This window comes from Amborella trichopoda, chromosome 8, assembly GCF_054954075.1.
Source record: "Amborella trichopoda isolate Santa Cruz 75 chromosome 8, AtrichopodaSantaCruz75HAP2 v2.0, whole genome shotgun sequence".
Classification (NCBI taxonomy): Eukaryota; Viridiplantae; Streptophyta; class Magnoliopsida; order Amborellales; family Amborellaceae; genus Amborella; species Amborella trichopoda.
In genome coordinates, this window is record NC_142343.1 from 35126369 (window position 1) to 35146586 (window position 20218).

Here is a 20218-nt window from a genome sequence, read left to right on the forward strand (position 1 = left end):
TTAGTTCGCTCATCTTATAGGCTATTGGGGCCATCCCTAAAAATCAGGGGGACACATGAGTTAGCTGACTCACCAAAATCTTTTCCTTTGAAATAAGACCATTTTCTTTTGGACACGGGTTCAAATTCAAGGTAACCACATTTGACTTTGTTTCTTCAGGTTTATTAATGGTCGTCCATATTACTAGGTTGATCAAGTTTGTGGGAGCTATAAGAAACACTTGGCCTGGATCTGATGCCATTCAACGAAAGAAAAGTTAAAAAGAAATTCATGGATATAGATAATGTTTGCAATTAGGAACACTGCAGGATGGGATACACAAAGAGCTAGTTGACTTGGTCTAATTACATCAAAATAAAATATATTATAGAGCAAAGCAGTTTTGCATACATACGAGTTTATGCTCTCTACTGATGGAAACAATAATTGAACTTGATGGAATCAAAATGTTAACATTCTCGCAAGTCTCCATACCCATCCATGGTTTAGGGAAAGTATATAACAAGTAGTGGCTTGGAGCACAAGCAGACAGAACGTATACTAAGAAGGGGAGAGAAAAAAAGGTAAGAAAAGAAAGCAGACCCTCAGGATAGTGTCCATAAGGCTTAACGACTTAACCCTGTGCCCTCTTTGGCCATACTAGGCTCACAGAAACTCTTTTCCACTAGGCCAAGCTGGACAATTTCCTGAAACTCCACAAACTTGGTCTCACAGAAAAAAGTTCGATATTTGTTTGGCCAATATGTCACATAAACACTCCCCTTGATCTCCCAATTCGTAAGCATGCCCTTCACTTCTTTCCTAAGCCTCCATGCAATCCCCTCACCGTACTCATCCCTTGCAAAAACAACCCCTCCTTGCTTGGTAAAAGGCCTATAGGCATTGCAATATCGGTCCCGAAACCACACTTTTGGTTGAATCAATGTCATCTTAGAAGGCCTAGATGAGAAGACCTCCCTCCCATCCATGCTATCATGCAAGAACCAGCTCATGGTCCCACTACTTCCCTCTGCACTCTGCTCAAACCTCCATGGCTTCATGCTCATGCTATTGCTGTCAGTGGCCGAGACCTTGACACCAAAGTAAGATTGGGGAGCATCAAACCCAGTTTCAATTCCCCTTTCAGTCCCAATCTCATGAGTAGGGTTGTCTGAAGATTTGAAAACTGAAACTGATAAGAGATTTGCATCATCAATGGGGGTTACATACAGAGAGATACGTGAGGGGAAGTGCTTCTCTTCTTCTCCTGCTCCACGTCTCTCTAGTAATGCATCGGTGACCAAGGGAACAATGTCGCACCTTATGTTATCGATGCTCATGAATACATCAACCCAATTGTGTTGAAAAGCCAGTGAGTAGCGAAGTTGGAGCACGGTCTCAAGGTGGTGGTGTCTTAGAGAGAATAGCAAGCGGTCATCCGTTGAGCACTCACCTGAGCTCTCACCCACTTGTTTCATTGCAGCAATAGGACAATAGAGTCGTAGTTTCCAGGCCCCAAAAATGGGTGTTGCATAGGAATAGGGTCCGAGCTCTAGGGCTATCCCTGGGCCTATATTAGTGATGGCTAGTGCTAGTGACCTCATCCATTGCTCCTCTAGGTTTGAACCTATAGCTTGGAGAAAGTGTTTTTGGGTTTGTTTTGATTTATTGTGGGTAAGATGGCGCTGGAACGTGCGGAGGCAGATGTTTCGGATGTCTTGGGGGGCCTCGTATATGCACACACACAAGGACATTGAGGCAAAACAGAGGTTGAAGAATTCAGGAAATTTGGGGTCTTTTGGGGTTATGTGAACGTTTACTATGGTAGGTGAGGGTTTTGTATTAGAGGAATAATGGAGGACATGAGTGATGAAGTTGAGGAAAAGAGAGAAAGTGGTTTGTTGATATGGTTTTAGGGTTTGGGGGTTGAGTTCACAGGGGTTGGAAGACCAAAGAATGATGGGGAAACGGAGATCGATTAGGAGTGAAAAGACGACTGAGTTTGAAAGGAGAGGGTGCTTTTTTATTGAGAATTTGAGGGCTGGTTGGTTTGGTTTCGGGGAGCATATGGAGATAGAGAGAGAGTCTGTTTCCCATTGGGGTGATTGTGGAAGGCTGTTGATCCATGTCCATATATCAGGAACGCTGCAGGAACCCATGTATGAGAACTTTGGATTGTCCCAGCTCCCCTCTCCCTGGCTCTTCATCTCCTCTCTCTCTCTCTTATGGGCATCAAGGAAAAAGTGAAGTTTGAAATTTTAGTTTCAAATATTCCTTCCTATCTACTTTGTTTGGATGTTGATACCCTAATGTGTTCCTTTGATTCCTGTACACTTTTATGGTTCTTGCACTGCACGTAGTCTCTCTCTCTCTCTCTCTCACATATGGGCACATGGGAAAATGAGGTTGGAAACTTCATTTTGAGAATCTTTTCTACAACGTGCTTTAACTTTTGACAAGTCAATAGATACTTGGCTCGTTTTCTATGTTCACTCCCTATGTGTGTGTTTTGTGTAATGATATTGCCTGTGAATGAAGCTTGGTGCTATGGCCTTAAAGTTATTGATGTGAATCCATTGCTTTTGAGACTAGGCATCAATATATTCTTTAGATTGTTTGATATCCTCTTGCGTATCTATTCCGGTCTCATGCTTTTGTGTGACCATGACCAGTGCATTAAAAAGCTGGTTAATGCAACTTATCGTACCCATTCTCAAGTCTCCTTTTACTAAACATTCAAAGTGTATTGTCTCTCTTAAGATGAACCTGCACTCACACCCTACTTGAATATAACAAAAGACTGTTGTGGCCATTACTTAAGAGAAAAGGTTTATATAGGGCGGTAACTTTATATCAGAAGGATAAGGCTCGCGTAAAAGATCCACCAGAAAAGGTTGTTTTGATGCTAGAAACATCTCGATCATTTCAATTTTGAGATGTATGGATTTGAAAAGAAACAATTTTTTAGTCTGAAAAATAGTGCTTTTTTAACATATTATTTGGACTATTTATTCTCAAGGGTTTATAAATATGTTCAATGTGTACCTTTTTTTGGCGACTTTAATTGTTTTAGTTAAAGTGTGGAGATAGATTTTTACGCCATGATTGGGCTTTCAGCTATAAAATTTCATCTTCTGGCAAGAATTGGAGGTCCCCTATCATTGTTTAAGGTTTGACACCTTATGTAAACAGTCCTTAATTGGTATAGATTTACCAGGTTATTTTCAGTGAGAATATTTCAATGGTCTTTCCACTGATATGTTTGACAAATTTGAAAAGTGAAAGATATTCTGTTGGCACTCATGCAGCCACTTCGTGGAATTATATCAATACTTTACTTCTACAATAAATTATTCATTTTGAGACGATCCTCTTAGGTAAGGATTGATTCGGGGAAGTAACAGATTTGCCCGTTCTCTTCCTTCCCGCTTGTAGTCTTTTCCAAGTGTTGCAACTTGCGAGATATTTTCAAAATGATGCGAGACTTGGGACCTGACTTAACCTGATGAAGTATCTCATTGGGAATTTAAATTAAATAAAAATAAGATATGGGGTGAAGCGACATCTACCATTCATTTTTCTAAGAAACGATGGTTATGAAACGATCAACCACTTCATAGACGGCTCCTATCAATATCCATGTCCATGAAGTATATTCTCTATTTTCTGGACGTGTGGTGGATAGGCTCATGGGTAGGGCTTCCACCACGCACCGCAACAATAAGCTCACATATGAAAAGCTAGTTACTTTGACTATGATTCAAAAACGAGAAAAACACATAAGAATTGGTTGCAATGCTCACAATAGTAGTGTTCAAGTAAACGTCAACCAATATGGTCTGGGTATGTGCTCTTGCAAGAGTTAATCTAACCTCATGCTCAAATCTTGGCCATCTTGAGGTTCATGTTGACCTCTTTGCTTGTGGGTGCTATAGATAAACATATTTGATACGTTTGGGTGCCACAAGCCTATGCATCAGACATTTATTTAAATGATTCATATACCATTCTTAACAGTTTTTACGCCATTCAAAGCTCTCAAATGTGGAATTTGACGGCAGGGGTGTTTCATTCCTTTACAATTTCCGGCCATTATAGTGTACTGGTATTTGTTTTAATATTGGCCTTCCTTAGAAAGGGCAATGTTCAAATTACATCTCGTTAAAACTATTTTCTCCTTCCAAAAACTTGTCTCGAAGATGGGTTTAGGATATGTGAAACACAATGTTGGTCCATTTTTGCTAGAACTGTGGTTTTGCCGCTCCTAAACAGTGCAATTTTGATGACTTATAAAGAAATTAAAGCAAACAACAATTAACGGCTGAAAAACAAATGTTCATAATCATCGTCTAAGGTTCAAAATCGATTTTTGGTCCAGTATTAATTTTTTACGAGACCACTTGAATAAATGTGCGAGACGCGAAACCCCATGTCCCCTACCCTTAAAAAAAAATTCCCCATTCTTTCTGCCGTGGGGGCATCATTTCTTGTATAAATAAGCGCTATTAAGCCATTCCATCTGATCGATTCTAAATCACTATGTAATCATGTATATTTTATGTAACATAGTTTTCCTGATTTAGATACATGATATTGGCCAGTACCATTGTCATCCCCAACCTAGCCAAACTGGTTCTTTATCTTTCGTTTTTTTTTTGAACCTTGATCTACGGCCACGGCAATGTAGCCGATGTCCGAGTCTTGGATCTCACTCGACAATGAAGCGAAAAAAGATGTGGAGATGATTCAGTTGATCCTGAATTCTGTGAGCAGTTGATTCTGAATTCTGTGAGTTTTTGGTATATTGACGAACGATAGGCCCCAACTTGGGCGCGGCACAAGTGGTCAGGGTTGTGATATGAAGAGAGCCCAACTATTCTTACTAGTAGGGGAAACTAAGTTTGGTGCAATCAAACGCAGAAGCCAATCCAAAAAGCATCCAAAGAGCCTTCACCCTCTCCTCTTACATCGGTTGATATTCCTAGGATTTCATAACACCAAAAAATGAGCTTTAAACTATGCAGAAGTTGGAGACGCTATCAATATATTTCTCTTTCTTAGGCCTTAAGGTGCAAATTACAACATATCAACCTGAGTTTGTACTCTGAATCGAAGCAGGCAAACCTTGCTTAACTTTTCTCGAAAATAGAACCGTTACAGATGCAACCCACAAAACAAAGCTAAAACAACAACAATATAAGCCACCACCCACAAAATCAATTGTTGATCTCTTCAAGATTACAAGGCCCACAGGGACCAAAAATCCGCTTGGTAAAAAGAATAGAAAGACCCAACTCGACAGTTTACAGATCGAAAACCCACCACCAAAATGTTCAGTAACCTAGAGATCATAACTGTTTCGGAGCTTGCAGTGATTTCAACATTGAACAACATATATGGTGAAACTCAGACAAAACAACTTTCTGGCCGTTCAAAGTTTTTTTCACTGCATCTTCAGAGCTCCATGTTTCTATTGCCCTGCTTATCCGTGGCCCCAATTCCCCATTCCTTGCACTAGCCGAAGCTTCTAGAATCTCAATAACTCGCCCAGGCCTTCCACTAGAATTTATATCACTCGATTTCCTTAATAGTGAGCGGAAGTAGTTTAAAGACTCATCCTCTACCCTTCGAACCTCTACATCCAACCACTTGACAATCTTCTCAATTTCACCACGCAAACTCCTTGTTGAATTTCTAACTGCCTGTGACAACAGTGAAGGCCCTGGATCAGGTGCTCCACCCTTTTTCTTCTTCTTTACTGAGGGGAACAAAACTCGGGAACATGATTGGAGTATGACCAAGTGCCAAGCAATGGGCTCAGTCACTATCTGCACAAGTGGGGTAAGGGAGCTTCCAGTGCATACCGAAGAAGATTGTGCACATTGTAAGCTATCAGTTAAACATTGTTGCAGAAGTTTGTCCAAAGCTTCCATCAAATTTCCTTTGGTTTCTCCATCAGATGATAATCCAAGACTACGGGAGCACAAGTGCAAAACATTGTCAAATACAGCAAAGTTTATCCAGTCAACCAACTCTGATCTGTTATCCTGTGCAAAGATAAACAATCATGTTGGAGATATGTACATGGTTCTACACCCAGGAAATTGTTTTGCCCTGTCTAATTATCAAGAAAATGGATAGTACAGCCTCATGGACTATGCAAAACCATAGTCCATTGAGGTCATGACCATCCGATGAGATGATGGAGTGTGAATGAGAGAGAGTGGGACCCACTAGAATAGGGTATGAACTCATAAGTCACGCTCTCCTTCACCATCGATTTCATCAGATGGTCATGACCTCAATGAGCTAAGGGATTCAATGGTGGACTGTTTTGTACTTTCCCATCAAAGGTTATACATTTTCTAATTAAAAAGAAGGTAAAGCGAGATTCGGATTGGGCCCTAACTGATGCTATTTCATCGAATAATTCATAATTGTTTGTTTGTCTAATACCCAAAATTTCATTGTATTCTAGAACATATTTCATGCCAAAATTTAGCTGGTGAATTATGGTTGCAAACAAGGTTAGAAACCATCCAACAATATTGGCCATTTGTGGAAATGATACCAGAAAAAGGAAGCACCTTAAAAGACATGCGACCTGTTGAGACTGTGCTTATGAATCTCCTAGCATCATCAAAGGAAAAACCCATGTGCCTTGTATATTGTTCGAGGAGATCCCTCAGTTCTAAGGAACTCTTGGCATCAGATAAATGCCCATCAGTTTCAGAAGTTTCCACAAGTAACAGTGCCAGGCTTTGTAACGAGAGATAAACCAAACGAGGAAGAAGGGCTCTCCTTTTAATGACTTTGAGTTGTTGTGCTTCCCGCTCCCTAGGATGCTGCAGATAATATTAAAATTTAATAAGGAATAACACAGAAAGCATTACTGGGAATAGTTGCACTACATAACAGAAGGGGAAAAGAAATCTCCACTTTGAGAAAAGAAGATCGATCCTGTAAAATGACTAACTAGACCATATTATTTTCAGTTGTGAAGCACTATGACATCAGCATGCGCCCCTTGAAACTTTTCTAGTTTCTCTTGAACATATAGTTATCAGAACTAACTCTGATGAATTAAATCAGAATTGAGCCAGCCCAAAACTACAGATGTTTAAATTGACCTTGTAGACCAAAATCTGCAAATTGATGTAAAATGGCAACTTCCCATATTCTTGGCCAGTTCCAATCAGCTCACAATAGAAGATTTTGAATCTTTTCCATGCAAAACTTAGGTAATTTTTATGTCAGTATAAAATCAATGAGACAGAGGACACTTGCCAGCAGTTGTTGGGGGTGCTACACACTGCATTCAATCCGAGGTTCAGAGACATGAATTATGAACCAAAAAGCAGCTCTCTCAGCCAGCTCCTCTTGTTTCCTTATTTGGGTGCCTTTGGATGGCTAGAATGCTTGGACAAGCCCCTCACCGCAAACCATATCTAGCATATGGGTCTTAAAAAATCCAAATTATGTGCATCATACGTAGAGGGGCAGTCGAGACAGTTGTGCATCTCCTTGTCTGCTGTGTGTAGCATGAGGCGCATTCTACATAGATCTTCTAGTTTCAATTATTGGTCTTCGGAGTTCACTGGGCTGTGCTGGAATTACAAGATGCATTATTGGCTAATCGGCACTTGAACTTTCTCTACAAAAGGAACAAGCCTTGGAAACTCTACTTTGGGTGTCCGTGAAATCAGGTAGGAACTGGATAAAAGGATATTCAAGAGGAAACAGAATATGCTTCCTGCAACAAGGGTATAGCAAGGTTTAGATAACGTCTTTCAGTAAAGATCCTAACTGAACCTTCCTACACATTCCCATAGAGGTTTCAAAAAGAGAACTCTCGAATTTCTAGATAGAGAGAAACCCCAGTTTCAGGTTGAGAATGAAAAATTCAAGAGGTTTGCAACTGTTTCAGTAATGAATCAGATACTTCTCGCGAAAACGTTGAGTTGTGGAAGAGAAATGCATGCAAGCCTACTTCAGGCTTTTAATCCTATCTTCTTGGATATATTTCTTTATCATAGGCTTCAAAGGATACTCCTCTCTAAAGAATGTCTTGATGTTTTAACCAAGAAAAGTATATTGCTCTTTTGTATTTAGTTGAGAAGATGGAAGAGATATTTCATTTGGTTCAACACATGAAATACAAAACCATAGATCTGGTGTAAAACTAAGACCTGTTGAACACCCAACATAGTTTGTTCATAATTATTTGGATCAGGAGAAGGAAAACGTAAGCAGATCCCTATGGTTGGAGTGTCATGTACAATGCATACCTTAGAGATTTAAATCGCCAATTGTTAGGAATAGAGATCCCAACCTTTTAGAGATGTTAATCTTGATCTTTTGGGATCTTGATAAAACCTTTTGGAGATCTTGCTCCGAACCTTGAATATGTATAGATTAGGACTATATATACTCTTTAAAGTAGGTATCTCTTTATTAATAATCCGCAAGAAATGCAACTATATTAAAAGTATAGTTCTATGGCTAGCTGGCAATAAAAAATAAATATAAAAATCATCAGTTTGGTTGTTTTCTTGGTCTTTATGGTTGGGATCGAGTTAATGGGGAATCAAGATCACTTTGCTGGAGTGCCAGAGCGAGAATCTGGAGCAAGGTCGCTTTCTAGATTGGGAGATTCAAAAAAATATGGATCGTTGTGTGGCATATTTCTCCAACAAGAAAAAGAAAACAATTGTGAGCTAAAATGAAGAGAACAGTGTATCCTCCAAAAAAAAAAACATATTTATAATGTGAAGCTTGCCTCATAATTCAAAAAGATAAAATAAAAAATAAGAAACGAAAACTTACCAAGTTTTCTGCTCGAGGCAAGCCAGATGTGCCTACACAACAAGAAAGTAAAGCATGAAGGGTACTCAATTAGTAAAGTGTTTCTTATAACTTTTAGGGGTATCGTGGTCAAATTATTTTTTAAATATTTTTGTTAGGTTCGCCTATTTTTCAAGAGTAGACGCTCATAATTTCAAATGAATTCGACTTGTAAAAAAAAAAAAAATCAAATTAAAATTCAAATGTGAAATGCAATCGTGACCATTGGATCGACCGAAATTCAATCTAAGCTGTTGGGCGTTTATTATAGCTATTAGCTAGAGGGCTGACATCAAACTATATATATATATATATATATATATATATATATATATATATATATATATATATATATATATAGAGAGAGAGAGAGAGAGAGAGAGAGAGAGGTTTGTATAAGGTTGGAACCTTAAACAATCAAAGTTAGACACACCTCCAAACTTTGTCACAAGATGCAATTTTGGTGTCAAAAATTATTAGGATGGCCCAAGAATCTATTTTCATCTCTAATTATACAATTTTAAACACTAAAAATGGTTCAAATCCAGCAGATGTATAAACAAATGAAAATATTGCAAACAGACAGTCCAAATAATGTGTTGCAAGATATGCTATTTTTGGGCCAGAAATCATTTTTTTTCTCCATATTTATACATCTCGATGCTGAGATGATCAAGTAGGATGGTTTTTCAATGTCAAAATAAATAGCCTTTTCCAATAGATTTTTGACGTGCAACTTATTTCTACAATTTAAGGTGTCACCCTTATATAAATTTATATATATATATATATATATATATATATATATATATATATATATATATGGGAAGTGATTTCATGTCACCATGTCAATGTAATACAATGAAATCACATTTTTAGAAAACCATGTTTGTGTCATTTGTATGATCCCAAATATTGCACACACCCTCTTTTCATGCCAATAATCAATCCTCAAATAAAGTAAAATTCAATTTGCAACCTAGACATGCTCACAATTAGTTGCCCTTTATTAATAGATCTAGACCATCCATTTGGTTTAAGTTCAAGATCTAGGCCTTTACGAACACGCCTTTATGAACACAAATCAACTTTTTCCTTTTTAGCATTGTTCATCTACTAACAAAAAACCAAGGAAAAAATATGAAAATGAAAAAAATCCGTCTAAGGCCTAGATCTAATGTCTCACCAAAATGGATGGCCTATATTAATTGAGCTAAAAAAACATTTTCTAATGTGTGTTTTCAAATTTTGTTTTTTTGTCATTGTTCATTAGAGTGAAAATAGTGTATATTTAAAAATTGAGGTCCACCAAATGGCCTAGTATGGTTTTTGAAGATTGTTTCATTATATTACAATACAACCGAGGCATGAAACCACTCCCCATATATATATATATATATATATATATATATATATGGAAAAACCTAAAAAATGCCCATGGGCGAAATTCTACAGTGTTTCACCACCGCCACGAACTTGTTTTTTTTATAAAGAATTATTTTCATAGGTGACTTAATTATTATTTTTTGAGTATATAGGTGACTTAATTATTAGGTACGGGTATATTTGAAAAACTCACTAATGCTATTTTCAAATATTAAAAGTTACAACTTTGCCCTTATAAAGATGATAAAAGTACCCATCATCTTTTAGTACCAATTACACATGCACACTTACTTAGTGAGCACGCTACCATAACAAAAAAAACCAATTCTTTCATAAATCAACATTTCACAACTCATTCTAACATTAACATTTGTATTTTTAAGGGTTGTCAATTGTAGATTATATACATACATACATACATATATGGACCCGGTTCTATGCGGCCAAGGCCGCATACGTAGAAATGCAGGCCTCTTAATAAATCTATTTTTGAGATGGATTTTAAGACTTAATTTTTAAGGACATGTAATCTAACATGGAGATCATCAATATGAAATAAAGAAATAAATTTTAAAAACTATAAATAATAATTCTTGTAAGAAAACATTTGGATTGTTAGTTTCCAATGTTTTTAGATAGAACACCTACTTGCATCCATCTTTAAGATGGATGCTTTACACTTTCTGGACCACATGTGTAGAAATGCGGTCCGGCCCACAAGAAACAATTTTCCTACATATAAATATACATAAGAGTGTGCGTGTATGTATCATCTGAGCTTTATCCTAATTAATACAATGAAACAATATTAAAAAATCATGTTAGGGCAATTTGTTTGACCCCAACTTTTAAATATACACTCTTTTCATTCTATTGGACAATCACAAAAAAGCAAAATTTGAAAACACACCCTAGATAGTGTTTTTTTAACTCAATTAACAAAGGCTGTCTTTTTTGTTGAGATGCTTAGATCTAGACCTGAGAAGGATTTTGTCCCTTGTAAATTTTTTAGATGCCTTTATTATCTCTAGATGTACAGTGTTAAGGAAAAAAACGATTGAGTTAATAAAGGCCTAAAACTTCAAATTCACCATATGGATGGTCTAGATTCATCATTAGAGGGTAACTCATTCTGACCATATCTAGGATCATCATCATCATTAGAGCCTTTCTCAACTATATGACGTCAGCTACACGAATCTTGGTATGTCATTCTGCTCTATCAAAGATGCAAATTAAAATTTATTTTTTTGAAGATTGATTATTGGAATGAAGAGTGTGTGCAAAAATTGGGGTCATACAAATGCCACAAACATAGTTTTTTTTTAAAGTGTGATTTCATTATATTACAATGGCGCTATGACATGAAATCATTCCCATTTATATATATATATATATATATATATATATTTTCTACAATAGTAGCTCACATGCAAAAACTTGTAAAAAAAGTAGCTCCACGGCTTTGATTGATTTTGATTGTAGATTGTTAAACATGCACTCTCTTTAACCTGGAGTGAACAATCTCAATGAAGAAGACCTATAAACTGGATTTTTTAGGAGAAAAAATTCGGCAAATATCATACATGCGTTTTAGAGCAAAGCCTTTACAAAAACAACATAAACGGGACGCATGTCCTCATTGCATTTTTCTCTCATAAAAAAACTACATTATTAATAGGAGTAAACGCATCTATAGGTCTGCAGATGACAGTTATAATTAATGAGACTAGAGATGGTGCAATTACAATGACAGAACTTTGGAGGGATGCTTAAGAGTTTAAAGGCCAGACTAAGATAGAAGATATGGTATGCAAGTTTAATAATAATATAAACAGAAATGAAGAATTTGTTAATATCATTGTTCGCAAAATCGCCCGATCTAACCGCTAACCACCCGATTAGATCGGAACCGGCTAGTGGCCGGTTCCGGTTTTGGGCAGTTAGGGTGATCAACCGGTATTTAAAAAAAAAAAAATGTATATAAATTCTTAAAAATAAGGAATTTGATTTGTAATGCATTTTAAATATTCTTTACATTATGATAAAAATTAAAAATTGTTTTCGTCATTAATACTTACTTTTATATTTTCCCATCTTTTTTAGAAAATTTAAAAACATCTCTTGAAAATATAAAATGGGTTAAAATCCATTTTTTTCATTAATTTTCAACTTCATTTCAATGTGTTTTGTTTTAATCATTCTTTATATGCTTTTCATATTTTAGCAGATTTTTTTTTGTATTTTTGTTTTTTTTTTCCAACACTTTTTTGACCGCCCGAGACTTGCCCGGTTAGAGCAATTGAATCGACCGGTTTACAGGTTAGGCCGGTTAAACCGCTTCCAGGCCCATGTCCGATTAACCGTTCCGGTTCGATTTTGTGAACACTGGTTAAGATTGATGACCCATAAGTATCTAAAAGAGATCATTCTTGATTGTCAATAATCACTAAGAAAGGAGAGATTGAGGAAGATATTGCTCATAGAATTAGAGCTGAGTGGACGAAGTAGAGATGAGCTTTTTGATTCTTACGTAATCGTCTCAAACCAATGAAACTAAAACGAAAGTTCTATAGGACGGCTGTAAGACCAAAAATGCTTTATGGGATGGAATGTTGAGCAGTCAATAAACAATGTATCCCTAGAATGAGTCTAGCTGAGATGAAGATGTTGCGATAGATGGGTGGCAAGACAATGAAGGATAGAATTCGGAATGAATACATTCAAGGTAAACTTAAGGTAGCTCTAATAGGCGATGAAATGAAGGAAAGTAGACTTAAGTGGTCAGGTCAAGTGCAGCGTCGACATATAACAATACCAGTTAAGATGGGTGATTTGGTTCAAGTGGAAAGCTCTAAAAGGGAAAAGAGATGGCTCCAAAGGACATGTGGATAGAAGTAGCGAGAAAAAAATATGGTGACTTATGATCTGATTGAGAGTACGGCCATTGATAGAATGAATTCGCATAACAAGATTCATGTAGACCCAAATAATTGGGATAAGGCTCGAAATTGATGATAATAATGATGAAAAAGACCCCATTATGCTAGTCTTCCTTTATTTTTCTCGATGAGCTTATTTATTATACTGATTAAAAAATTATTGATCCAAAGAATCACACAAGACCGTGCTAGTTCTCGAACTGAGTTAGAGGTACACTTATATAAACATATATTAACCACTCAACAATGCTTAAATGGCTTTGTTGGCTAGTGAGCTCCTTGCTTTTCAATGAGTTCAGAGGTTTGAACCCCTTTGGCGAGCATTTCTTAAATTTTTTAGTGTGTGTGTGTGTGATTATACAACATTATATGGTACATATCATAAATTTAAATAGTTTTTTTCTCAATTTTAGAACAAGGAGAGAACTTCAGAAAAGGTCTTGCCAATTAGGCTCTTTAAATGTTTTTGCTAAGTTAGCTAAGGGTTTGAGCAGGTACCCCACCCGCTGTATTAATGTAGGAAATAAGGTCTAATTACAAAAATAAAGGAAAAGTGAAAAACAACGAACTCTCAAAAGCCACCTATGTACAAAAGGTCCTCTCTACATACACCAAATATCACACACTCCTTGGGAGCTCAAATTCCCCACTACTCTAAATGGTACTTTCCCTTTCATCCTTGGGTGGGACAAACATACTTTCTATAGTGCTATTCTTGATTTTCCAAATTCTTGATAACGCAATCTACTTTTGCTTTCTGTTTTTCCTTGCCAAATTACCCATATGGTGGTGAGTGACACTTTCCAAATCTTGGCAAGGTACCTGTTTGTCAATTTCTTTTCGAACCAATTTGTTAGGGGGCTAGGGATACTTAAAGCTGTAGTGCCCGCATCGAACCTCCCCAAGATTGCTTTGTACATGTCGCTTACAAACTTACATGAAATAAAAAGGTGGTCATGACTTTCATTATTGCCTTTACTTAAGTCGCAAATATTACCCAATAGGAGTTCCCAACTTTGCACTCTATCAAATGTGATTAGCCCCCATATTATATCATATATATTGACTCTCTTTTTTAACTTCATCATGGCCGGTCATGTTGGTCCCAAGCCTGGATAACGAAGGAGGGTTGTGTTAGGTATGGTAGCCATCATGAAACTTGCCCACATCTTTTGATGAATCCCAAACCTATGTTAAATGCTCATGTTAGGGCGTTACCTGTAAGCGGCGTGTTGTATCGGAACCCAGGTGAGTGAAAAATAGGCAAGGGTTAGCTAGGGAGTTCCCTGGAAGCGACGCACCACCACGACGCCTGATTGTGGTGACAAGTAGGTAGGATTTCCCGTGCTATTTTGGACGAGCACTGGTATGGAAGGTAGTCCAAGAGAATAGAATTCGTCTAGCCACATGGAATGTAAGAGCTCTGACAGGTAAGAGAATGGAGTAAGAGGATACAATGAGACGAAAGAGTTAACATAGCACGCCTACAGGGAACTAAGTGGAAAGGGAGACAAACACTAATGAAATCAGTGGCTATCAACTTTAGTTTATAGGAAAGGATAATTATAAAAATAGTGTGGGCAAAACAGTAAACAAGGATTTAAAGGATAAAGTAGTTCGTTTCAAGAGAGTAGATGATAACTTCCTAATAATTAAATTTGTATAAGGGAGGAGATAATTAATGGAATTAGTACTTTTGCACCACATGGTATAATTAGGGTGAGGAAGATGAAGATGAGAAAGGCTTTAGGACCAGATGGTATCCTGATAGAGGTTAAAAGTGCATGGGGGAGATTGGAGTATGTTGGCTTACCAAAATGTTCAACAAGGTGTTGAGATCAAAGAAAACGCCAAAGTAGAGAAAAAATATTGTGGCACCTATTTACAAGAACAAAGGAGACAAACAAAATTGTACAAACTATCAAGGGATTAAACTTATTAGTCACACTATGAAATTGTGGGAGAGAGTACTTGAACAACGACTAAGGCGTGAAATAAGAGTATCAGAAAATCAGTGCGGTTTTATACCAAAACGGTCAACTATCGAAGCCAATTCCCTACTTAGGCAATTGATTGATATGTTTAGGGCAAAGGGAAAAGACCTCCATATGGTCTTTATTGATTTAGAAAAAGTATATGATAGGGCACTTAAAGATTTAATTCGGAGGGTGTTAGAAAGGAAAGGAGTTACCAGTGCGGACAACTAACGGAAAGACAAATGAGTTCTTATTAACAACGGGACTACATCAGGGGTCAACGACTAAGCCTGTATCTCTTTGGTTTTTTATTATGTACGAATTAAACAGCCACCAACAAGATGAGGCATCGTAGTGTACATTGTTCGTAGATGAAATAGTTCGATCAATGAGACTAAAACCGGCGTCAACGCAAAGTCAGAACGTTCGAGGGATGCTCTAGAATCTAAGAATTTTAAAATTAGTCAGACTAAGACAGAATATATAAAATGCAAGTTTAGTAATAATAGGAGTAGAAACAAGGAAGTAGTTAAGATTAACGGTTAACTACAAGAGATTGTTTTTGACATCTAAGGTCGATAATCCAAGAGAATGGAGGGATTGAGGAAGATGTCGCACATAGAATTAGAGCTTGGTGGATGAACTGGAAATGTGCATCCAAAGTTTTATGTGATGCCGTATACTATTGAGACTGAAGGGGAAGTTCTATAGGACAGTTGTAAGACCAGTCATGCTTTATAGGACAAAATGTTTGGCAATTAAGAAACAACATATCCATAATTGAACGTAACTGAGATAAGGGTGTGGTGATGGATGAGTGGCAAGACAAGATATGATAGAATTCAGAATGAATATAAACGAGAAAACTTAAGTGTTGCTTCAATAGGGGATAAAATGAGGAGAAAGTAGATTTAGGTGGGTTGGCCATATGTAGCGTAGAGATACTACAGCACCGATTAGTAGGTACGATTTGGTTCAAGTGAAAGGTTCTAAAAGGGAAAGTGGAAGGCCTAAACGGACATAGATAGAAGTAGTGAGAAAAAATATGGTGACTTTTGGTCTTACCAAGGGTATGGCCCGGATAAAGAAGAATGGAGGAACAAGATTCATGCCAGATGATGATAATGAGTACTCATGCACCACAAGTACGTTTAGAGGATAGAATTAAGAGGCACTTCTAAAAGGACATGGATGGACTAGTCCAAAGAATACCAAATGGAGAGAGGACTTTATTAAGAGGGTACTTAAATGGTCATGTAGGAAAAGCTAGTAGAGGATATGATAGGGTACAGAGAGGATATGGTTTTGGAGAAAGAAATGAGATGGGTGATTCTATTTTGGATCTTTATGTGGCTTATGACTTAGCAATAGCACACACCTGCTCTAAAATGCGAGATAAATATTTAATAAATTATAAAAGTAGATTATATGAAAACCAAATAGACTTCTTTCTAGTTAAGAAGACATATCGACGATCGTGTAAAGACCATAAGGTTATCCCAAGAGAGAGTTTGACCACACAACATAAGCTCATAGTAAAGGATGCCTGCATAAAAAGATGGCAGAGAAATGAAATTAATAACTGTCTAATAACTAGGTGGTGGACATAAAAAAAGGAGAAAATATACTTATTTAGGAATAAATTGGTAAAAGAAGGAAAAGAATTTTTAGCACGAAGCTAATGTTATTTGGAATGAGATGGCTGATTCCAAATAAGTTTAGGAGAATCTAGAGGGAAAAAAAATTCGATAAGGAAACTTGGTGGTAGAGTGATGAGGTTCAAAAGACTATTAGCGAAAACGATCATATTATAAAGTTTGGCAATGTAATAGAAATGATCAATACTTAAGGAATATAAAAATACTAAGAAAAACACTAAGATAATAGTAAGTAAAGCTAAACTTAAGGCATATGATGATCTATATAATAAACAAGGAACAAGAGAAGGTGAAAAAGATGTCTTCAAATTAGAAAAATGAGAGAGAGGAAGTGTTGGGATCTAAATCGTATTAAATACATTAAAGGTGAGGATCAGAGGGTATTGGTGAAAGATGATGAGGTCAACAAAATATTTTCAAAAAAAATTAGATGATGAACACTTTGGGAGCACAACATTAGGAGAAACCTTTGACATAAATGAGGTCAGAGGTTATTGATACATTCTTAGGATTAGGATATCTAAAGTGAAAGAAGCTTTGAGAAGGAAATGCAATAGGAACAGATGTATCCTGATAGAGGTTTGGAAGTACATGGGAGAGGTTGGCATATTCTGGCTAACCAAGTTGTTCAACAAGATGTTGACAACAAAGAAAATGCCATATGAATGGAGAAAAAGTATTGTCGTACATATTTAAAAGAACAAAGCATACATACAAAATAGTATGAAATATCAAGACATCAAACTTATGAGCTACACTATGAAGCGGTGGTAGAGTGATTGAGCAACAAAAGATATAACATGAGTGTAGCAAAAAATCAGTTCGACTTAATAACACGGAGGTCAACAATTGAGGCTATTTCCCTAATTAGGCAACTAATAGAGAAGTTTAAGGAGAAAGGTAGAGACCTCCACATGATCTTTATTGAGTTAGCACAAGCATATGCTAAAGAGGTAATTTGGTGAGGTTGGAAAAAAAAGAGCTCTAGACTCTAGAGGATACTGATGCGGTGAGAGATATGTACAAGGAAGCGCGCTAACTAGTGTGAGGATAACTAATGGAGAGAGAAATTTTCAATGACAGTAGGCCTATGGGGTCAGCGTTGAGCCCATATCACTTTGTTTTGGTTATGTAAGGATGTAATAGGCATCTACAGGGTAAAATACTGTGGTGCATGTTATTCGTGGATGATATAGTTTTAATTGGTGAGACTAGAGGCGGCGTCAAGGCAAAGTAAGAACTTTGGAGGGATGCACTAGAATCAAAAGGTTTTAAAATTAACCAGCCTAAGACATAATACATTGAATGCAAGTTTAGTAATAATAAGAGTAGAACGAGTAGTTAAGAATGTTGACCAATAAATACCTAAAAGATATTATTTTCGATATCTTAAATCAATAATCCGAGAGAAAAGAGAGAATGAAGAAGATGTCGTGCATAGGAATAGAGCTGGATGAGCAAAGTGGAATGTACATCCAGAGTTTTATTTGATCGTTGCATATCAATGAAACTGAAGGAGAAGTTTTATAAGATGGTTCTACAACCAACCATGCTTTATGAGACCGAATATTGGGTGGTCAAGAAGCAACATATCCATAGGATGAGTGTAGCTGAGTTGAAGATGCTGAGACATACGAGTGACAAGACAAAAACGGATAGAATTCAAAATGAATAAATAGAGGAAAATTAGGGGTGGCTCCAATAGGCAATAAGATGAAGGAAAGTAGACTTAAATGGGGTTGGCTATGTGCAACACAGACCTAATACAATACTAGTTACAAGGAGCAATTTGGTTCAAGTAGAAGGCTCTAAAAAGGCATGAGGTGGGCCAAAAGGATATGGATGAAAGTACTGAGAAGAGATATGGCAACCTATCGTCAGACTGTGATAGAGCAGAATGGCAAAATAAGATTTGGGTAGCCGACCTCAAATAGTTGGGATACGGCTAAGACGATGATGATGATGAAATTGCCTTTTTTGTATTTGTTATTGATTTTGTCTGATCACCAATCTAGCCAATCCAAATATGGATCAGTGGGTGGGGATCCAACCCACTGATCCATTTTAAGAAACACTGATTAAAAAAGATGAATATGGGTCATCATCTAGGGTGAAACAAATTCCCCTAGATAGGATTGATTAACGGTCATTAGGAGTTTTTGGCCTATGAGATAATGGACTAGAAATTAGCTCAGGGAGTGTATGCAATACACAGACACAAACACATGTAGTGATTTCATGAATCCATTTCGTAGTAATAAAACGAAATCGCTATTTCAAGAACTATGTTAGGGGCATTCGTTTAACGAATTCTGCACGCACACTTAATTGCAACAATCAATTTCATGAAAAAAAATTGTTAGTTTGCGCCCTAAAAAAGTCCAAATGAATCACCGCTGTCAATGAATGCAAGATGTCCGTCTAATGGACAGTTAAATTTATGTCTATAAGAACTCGATATCAATAGAATTATTTCTTACTTTATTTAGATGGTGATGACAAGTACATTTACAAAATTTAGGGTAAAAAGTATACCCCTTAAGGCTTATGTCTAACCATCCTATTAAAAGGCAGCCAACACTCATTGCACACAAAAATCCACTTTTTGCAATTCAATGTTTTCTTGAGAATGATTGTTGGAAGGAAGAGAACATACCAAATTTTGAGTTCAAATGAATGCCCTTAACATGGTTTTTAAAGAAGTGGTTTCACAATATTACTATGAAATGGTTTCATGAAATCACTCCCCCAAATCTGTGTGTAAATTTGTAATGGCCCAAAAAATGGTTGACAGCCAAAGACCATGCAATGATCCACAAACCTAGAAGGTAATTTTCATCTGGAAATGGTGACCACCATGGACGTGACTGCAGATCCTCATTGAACGTCAAAGGTTTCTTGCACTTTTCGTTCACCAGATCAAGCAGTTGAGCACCTGAGTTCATATTCTGAAGAATGCTCTGTAATAAACAGACACAAGATAGGTCAGTATATCACATGACTGAGAAAAGGAATTCTAGTGGTTTAAACAAATCACAGAATCAACCTTGATGTCTTCAATATTATCTGCCTTCTGCTTAAGTTGAAGAATGGAATCTTCTACCTTGGCTGATAAATACTGATATGATTGTTGCAACCGCTCTCTAAATCTAACAAATTCGATGACCTGTAAGAGCATTGACACAATTCAAGCCATAACTCGGAATACTAATAAACTAAAACATAGGCTCTTTCTTACAGTTTTGGAAGGATAAATGAACAAATCTTTCAAGAAATTCTAATAATCTCCGCTTCTATGTGATCAACAGGAACTATCAAATTTTTATTTACTAGCACCGCCCTTCACACATACATCCTCAAATGGGAGTGTCTCTCTCAGGAAGACATATAAACCCCATGCAGGACAAATGAACAAATCTTTCAAGAAATTCTA

The 20218-nt window shown here is 36.8% G+C and overlaps 2 protein-coding genes across 5 annotated transcripts in view; both read right to left on the reverse strand.

Annotated features, from left to right (window-relative positions):
- Window positions 1-344: 344 nt before the first annotated feature.
- LOC18423479 (neuronal PAS domain protein) lies at window positions 345-3753 on the reverse strand. Its single transcript, XM_006828080.4, has one exon. The coding sequence runs from the start codon at window positions 2184-2186 to the stop codon at window positions 606-608; it is 1581 nt and encodes a 526-aa protein (XP_006828143.3). The 5' UTR covers window positions 2187-3753; the 3' UTR covers window positions 345-605.
- A 1253-nt stretch (window positions 3754-5006) lies between these two features.
- The window catches only part of LOC18423476 (Tetratricopeptide repeat (TPR)-like superfamily protein), a 41993-nt gene continuing 26781 nt past the window's right edge, over window positions 5007-20218 (reverse strand). For 2 of the 4 annotated variants that reach the window (XM_006828077.4, XM_088874427.1), the window contains 5 exons: window positions 19832-19951; window positions 19607-19745; window positions 8806-8837; window positions 6567-6824; window positions 5007-6026 (listed from right to left, as the gene is read on the reverse strand). In XM_006828077.4, the coding sequence (XP_006828140.2) occupies window positions 5328-6026; window positions 6567-6824; window positions 8806-8837; window positions 19607-19745; window positions 19832-19951 (1248 nt within the window). In that variant the 3' untranslated portion in view covers window positions 5007-5327. The remainder of the gene's footprint in view (window positions 6027-6566; window positions 6825-8805; window positions 8838-19606; window positions 19746-19831; window positions 19952-20218) is intronic. The other 2 variants (XM_088874426.1, XR_016061203.1) reach the window with 2 other exon arrangements.

Coding starts and splice junctions, on each gene's coding strand:
- LOC18423479 (XM_006828080.4), bottom strand. CDS start 2,186: ATGAAGAGCCAGGGAGAGGGGAGCTGGGACAATCCAAAGTTCTCATAC.